At 52.8% G+C, this 6,243-nt stretch overlaps 1 protein-coding gene across 1 annotated transcript in view; it reads left to right on the forward strand.

Moving 5' to 3' along the window:
* Nucleotides 1-6,243, forward strand: part of Atat1 (alpha tubulin acetyltransferase 1) — a gene marked incomplete in the record, with an annotated part of 8,819 nt that continues 2,576 nt past the window's right edge. Inside the window, 8 exon segments of the mRNA XM_013509800.1 lie at nt 1-155; nt 585-645; nt 724-815; nt 936-996; nt 1,113-1,226; nt 1,412-1,513; nt 6,002-6,047; nt 6,145-6,210. Coding sequence (XP_013365254.1) covers nt 49-155; nt 585-645; nt 724-815; nt 936-996; nt 1,113-1,226; nt 1,412-1,513; nt 6,002-6,047; nt 6,145-6,210 — 649 coding nt within the window.

The following is a 6,243-nucleotide window of genomic DNA, read 5'->3' on the forward strand; positions in this document are numbered from 1 at the left end:
GGGCGGAAGTGACGTCGCGCGGGCGGGTCCGGCCGCGCACAATGGGCCATGGAGTTCCCTTTCGATGTGGACGCGCTGCTCCCGGAGCGGATCACCGTGCTGGACCAGCACCTGCGGCCCCCGGCCCGCCGACCCGGAACCACAACGCCGGCCCGGTGACATCTCGATCCCGCCCCGTGGCCCTTCTTCCCGCGTGCCTCGCCAAAGCGGGCCAGGCGCCACGCCCCCTTCTCTCGGGCCGACGGCCGCCCCTTTCGCCGTCCCGGCCCAGCCCTGTGACCCTCCGCCCGGCGGCACTGAGCAGTGCTTGGAAACGTGGCTTCCAGCCCGTGGCCCGATGTGGTCCCGACCACAGGCCGTGGTTGGCTCGCCCCCCCTGCTCCCCGTAGTGACCTCAAGGGAGGGAGGAGGGTCCCCCCCGGGAGGTGCGACCAAACTCTGGGTTCCCAAGGGGCGGTGCGGGGATCTGGTGGGAAGTCCCAGGCAAAGGCAGGGACGCGGGAAGCTTGAACCTGGCCGGAGGATGCCCAGGTTCCCGGCAGCCTCCACCTGAGCGAGTGTCTGACGGTCTCGTCTTCCCACAGCGTTGACCTGCAGCAGCAAATCATGACCATTGTCGATGAGCTGGGCAAGGCTTCTGCCAAGGTAGCGGGCCTCGGACCGGGGGAGGCCTGGGTGCTTCGCAGGGGATCTGTGGAGTCTGCCTTTTCATCTTGTCCACAGGCCCAGCATCTTCCTGCCCCAATCACCAGTGCGTCAAGGATGCAGAGCAACCGCCACGTCATCTACGTGCTCAAAGACACTTCTGCCCGGCCGTGAGTGCCCTGCACCTGCGCCCATTCCTACCTCTTGCTCCCTCCGCCCTTCCCCTCCTTTGACTCTACCTCCTCCAGACGGCTGCCACTGGCTTGTTCATTGTTGTCCTCCTCCTGCAGGGCTGGGAAGGGAGCCATTGTTGGTTTCCTCAAAGTTGGATACAAGAAGCTCTTTGTGCTGGTGAGTGTTGCTGGAAGCTGGGGACCTGAATGCCTTGGTTCCAGAGAAGAGTGCTGGAGGTTGAGAGGTGACAAGGACGCCTGGATCTCTAAAGAGATTTGTCCTCTATCCCTCAGGATGACCGCGAGGCTCACAATGAGGTGGAACCGCTCTGCATCCTGGACTTTTACATACACGAGTCCCTGCAGCGTCATGGCCACGGGCGAGAGCTCTTCCAGTACATGCTGCAGGTACCCGCAGCCCCACTGAGTCTCCAAAATAAAGAGCCTTTGCCCTAAGCCCTTCCACAGGCCCTGCCGCCCCAGCCCCCCGAAGTGCTCCCATGGCCGCCTCCTGTCTCCTTCCCAGGCTCGGGATTCCTGTTGGCATGCTTTCCCCAGACTTCCTCCTACCCCAAGTCTCCTGTTCCCTGCAGAAGGAACGGGTTGAACCACATCAGCTGGCCATTGACCGACCCTCACAGAAGCTGCTGAAGTTCCTGAATAAGCACTACAGCCTGGAGACCACAGTCCCACAGGTTAGAAGCTCGGGCTGGGCTGCACTGAATATCCCCACTGGGGAAACAGGGCACCTCTGAAGAGCGCCTTACTCCCTGTGGTGTGGGCTGTGTTTCACATAGCTAAGCCCTTTCTTTTTCTCCATTGCTCGCGTGCAGCCATTTCACCTTTATGGCTTGTGTCTGCACCTGATCTTCACCCCCTAGCACATCTCCTTGGTTTAACACAGCCCGTTACCCAGTCAGCCAACATTTATTGAAGCTTCACAATAATATATATTGCCTGTCCTCGAAGAGCTATGTTGTAACATGGGGAAGGTGATCTTGTTTATAAGTACAGTAATGTGTTACTAATGCTGTACAGTCACTCAACAAATATTTATTGAGCACCTGATGTTGTTGTGGATGCTAGGAATGCTTTACTCAGTGAAAGAGACAGAAATGGCCCCTTGTGGACCTTGTGTTCTAGCTGGGGGAGGAGGGACATAAACGGACTATATGCTTGGTTCATGATAGGCGCTCTGGAAAATGAAAGCAAGGGAGGAGGCTTGGGCGTGCCAAGGCGGGGAGGTGGGAGGGTGGGACTGCAGGTTCACCTGGCCAGTCGGAGAAGACCGCACTGAAATGTGTTGTTGAGCAGCAGTTTATGGAAAGTGAGTGTCTGGGCTGGAGGTGTAGCTCTGTGGGAGGGTGCTTGGCCAGTACTCCAAGAGAAGGAGAGCATCCCAGGCAGGAAGCGGCCACTGCAAAGCCCTCGAGGCGGGGGTGCCCAGCGGACGAGCAGCCTGAGGGAAGGGTGAGTGCTGAGCTGGGAGCTTAGAGGGAGTCGAGGAGGAACAGATCCCGGGCCTGACAGGTTCCTGCAAAGACTGCGGAGTTGACTGAGTGGAAAACAAGAGCACGTGATGGTGTCGTTTGTAACGAGATCATCTTGGCTCCTGGGTGACGAACACGCAGGGGAGACGCAGGTAGACAGTTGGGCTCCTCGCTGAAGATGCCCGAAGGAAAGGATTTGGGCAGAGAGATTTGAGCGTAGGTAGGTTATTGAAGCAACAAGACAGGATGAGGTAACCAAAGGGGGAGTAGCGATTGAGACGAGGTCTAAGGACTTGAGCTTCGTGGACTTTTTAAGAAAAACAGGGCAGGAATGACCAGAAGGCGGGGTTGGGGAAAACAGCAAGGAGGCACTGTCCTGGGATGAAGACCTCGAAGACAGGAAGGAGTGGCTTCTGGGCCAGATAAGAGGTGGGCAAGGTGTCTGCTGGGTTTGGCTGTCTGGGGCCGTTGCTGAATCTGAGCTGTTTCAGTGCAGGGGTAGATGGGAGCCTGGAGGGGACAGTAGGAGATTGAGAAGCTAGGAACGGGAAGCAGCAAGAATTGGCCGCTTTTTTTTTCTCTTTGAGACAGAGTCTCACTGTGTAGTTCAGGCTGGCCTCGAACTCCCGGCAATGCACCTGTCTCAGCCTCCTCAGGGCTGGGATTATAGGCAGGTGCCGGCCACTTTTTAAAATGCTATTTTAAGGGTAGGAAGCGTAACTCAGTGGTAGAGAGCTTGTCTGTATACAAAACTCTGGTTCAGTGTTCAGCAAAGCAAATAAATGTCACTTCAAGGGGAACAGATCAGTAGATAGCTAGATAGTTAAAGGAGGAAGTGGATCAAGAAAGGATTAGCTGGGCATAGTGGTACATGCCTGTGATCCTAGCAGTTGGGAGGCTGAGACAGGAGGAATACTACTGAGTTCGAGGCCAGCCTGAACTACATAGTAAGACCCTGTCTCAAAAAAAACCAATCCCAGCATTGGGAAGGAGGCAGGAGGGGAGGCTGAAGCAGGAAGATCACTGCAAGTTCGAAGTCAACCTGCACTACATAGTGGAACCCTGTTTCAGAAAACAAAAAAACAAAAACTAAACTAAAAAATATAAGACAAAAATGAGTCTATACAGAGAAAATTTGATGATGTGAGGCCAGGCATAGTGGCACACGCCTGTCATCGCAGTACTTGGGAGGCTGAGACTGGAGGATTGCCGTGAGTTTGAGGCCAGCCTGAACTGCATAGCAACACTGGCTCAAAAACACAAAGGAAGCAGTTGCCCCATTTCCTCTCGCCCAGCTTCTGGAAACCACTCATCTGGGATTTGGATTTCCTTATCTTGAACGTTTCCTGTATGTAGAGTCTTACTGTACAGGGCCTTTCGTTCTCTGGTTTCCTGCACTTAGTGTAGTGTTTTGGGGGTTTATACATGCTGTAGCAGATAGCAGCACTTCATTCCTTTCTATGGCTGAATACTACTCTGTTACGTGGACATACCATGTTTTGTTTCCACTTGTTGGCTATTATAATAAATAATTCTGCTCTTATCATTCACGTGTAGGATTTTGTTTAGACGTTTTGTTTAGTCTTCTTTAAGATACGTCTAAGAGTGGGATAGCTGGGTGCTGTAGTGACAGTTTGGCTTTTTATGGAACTGGTGAACTGCTTGTCCACATGTGGGAGCTGTTCTGCTTTCCATTGCGGCAAGCGGTCTGGAGGGTTCCAGTTTCTCCACCTTCCTGGCAGTGCGCTAGCCCTGGCTGACCTCTCCCTTTCTAAATAGTAGCCATCTTTATGGTTGTGAGGTGGAAGCTTTTGTAGTTTTCATTCACATTTCTTAATGACTAATGATACTAAACATTTTTAGCAACTTTGTATCTGCTTACTGGCCATTTATATATCCTGTTTGGGTCTTGTTTGTAGAAATACTTTTTTCTTTGCCTATTTTTTAAATTGTGTTATATGTTTGTATTTAAAATGTACGAGTTAAACCAGGCATGGTGGCACACGCCTGTAATCCCAGCACTCGGGAGGCTGAGGAAGGAGGATCCTTGGGAGTTCGAGACCAGCTTGGGCTACAAAGTGAGCTCAAGGCCAGCCAGAACTGCATAGTGAGACCCTTTCTCAAAAAGACCAAAAAAACAACTGCCTGGCAAGTGCAAGGTCCTGAGTTCAATTTCTGGTACCAAAAAACGCCACAAAAATGAGTAAATTATATATAATAGATAGTCTAGATATAACACCCTTATTAGTGTACAACTTATGACTCTTTTATTCTATGGGAGTTTTGTTTTGCTTTTTTGGTACCAGCAGTTGAACCGAAAGCCTTTGCACTGTTACATCTCCAGTCCCTTTTTATATTTCATGTTGGAGTAGGGTCTAAGTTCACTAGGCTGGGCTAGAACTCAGGGTCTTCCTGCCACAGCATCCCCCAGGCCTTCTTCTAATCTTGAGACAGGATCTTGCTAAACTGCCTAGGCTGGCCTTGAACTTTCGGTCCTTTCCCCTGAGCCTCCCTAATAGCTGGGTCACTTTTCCTTAATAGTGTGTTTGAAGCATAAAGGTTCTCCTTCTTTCAATTTTTTTGTATTTTTTTGTCTTTTTGAGACAGGGTCTCACTGTGCAGTTCAGGCTGGCCTGGAGCTCACTTTGTAGCCCAAGCTGGTCTTGAACTCCCAACGATCCTCCTGCCTCAGGCCTCCCAAGTGCTGGGATTACAGATGTGTGCCACCACGCCTGGCTGCCTTGTTTTAATTTTGATGAAGTTCAGTTTATCTATTTTTCTATTAGACTTTGGTGTCATATTTAAGAAACTGTTGCTTAGGACTGAAGATGTAGCTCAAGGGTAGTGTGTGCACCTAGCATTTTTTGTGCAAGGCCCTGTTTCATCCCCAGTACTGGAAAAAAAAGAAACAAGCCGGGTGTGATGGTACACACTTGTAATCCTAGCACTCGGGAGGCTGAGGCAGGATAATGAGTTGAAGGCCACCTGGGCTACATAGTGAGACCCTGTCTCAGAAAAGACAGAAAAGGAAACCATTGTCTATATGAGGTCAGAGGCTTTCCCCTTTCCTTCTAAGAGTTTCATAGTTTTAGACTTTACATTGAGGTCTTGATCATTGGGAGTGTTTGTCTGTGGTGTGTGGTAAAGGTCCACACTCAGTCTTGCGGTGCGGTCAGACGCGCCACCACTGAGCTATATAGCCCCTCAGCCTTGCAAGTGGCTGCTGTTTGGCAGCATGGCTCGGGCAGGGCCATGCTCCTCCTGTCCAGCCTGTCGGGACTTCCATGGAGGGTCAGCTGCAGATGTGAGTTTACTTCTGCGCCTCTGATTCTCTGCTGACTGCGCCACCCTCACACTGCCAAGCTGTGTTCCTAGCACGCAGACTCTCCTAGCACAGTTTCCATGAGGTGAGTTTTGGTACCGGGAATCGAACTCAGGACCTTGCAACTTGCCAGGCAGGTGCTTGTGCCACTGAGCTCTACCCCCGGCCTCCAGGAGGTAAGTGTTGAAATCAGAGGCTGTAAGTTCTCCAGTTTTGTCCTTTTGCAAGATTGGCTTCTGGAGGACCTCGGCGGTTGTGCCTCACTGTCAGGGGCCGCTTGTGGGTCCGTTTGAGTGGCCGATCACCGGGCTTATCCCTCCGTTCTGCACCGGGAGGGTGAGTACTCAGGTCTCCTGTGCTGCTTCTCCTAGGTGAACAACTTCGTGATCTTCGAAGGCTTCTTCGCGCATCAGCACCGTAAGTGGCCCCGAGCTGGCCCCGCGGCTGGGTGCGGGAAGGACGCCGGCTGTGGCCCGCGGCCCCCACTGAGGGGCTCACGCTTCCTTCCCCACAGGGCCCCCCGCCCCCTCTCTGAGGGCCTCGCGACTCTCCCGCGCCGCCGCCGAGCCCGCGCCCGCTGGTAACCCTGCGCGGTGGGCGGAGGGGCCGCTGC

Source organism: Chinchilla lanigera, unplaced genomic scaffold (genome assembly GCF_000276665.1).
Source record: "Chinchilla lanigera isolate Chin_1 unplaced genomic scaffold, ChiLan1.0 scaffold00182, whole genome shotgun sequence".
Classification (NCBI taxonomy): Eukaryota; Metazoa; Chordata; class Mammalia; order Rodentia; family Chinchillidae; genus Chinchilla; species Chinchilla lanigera.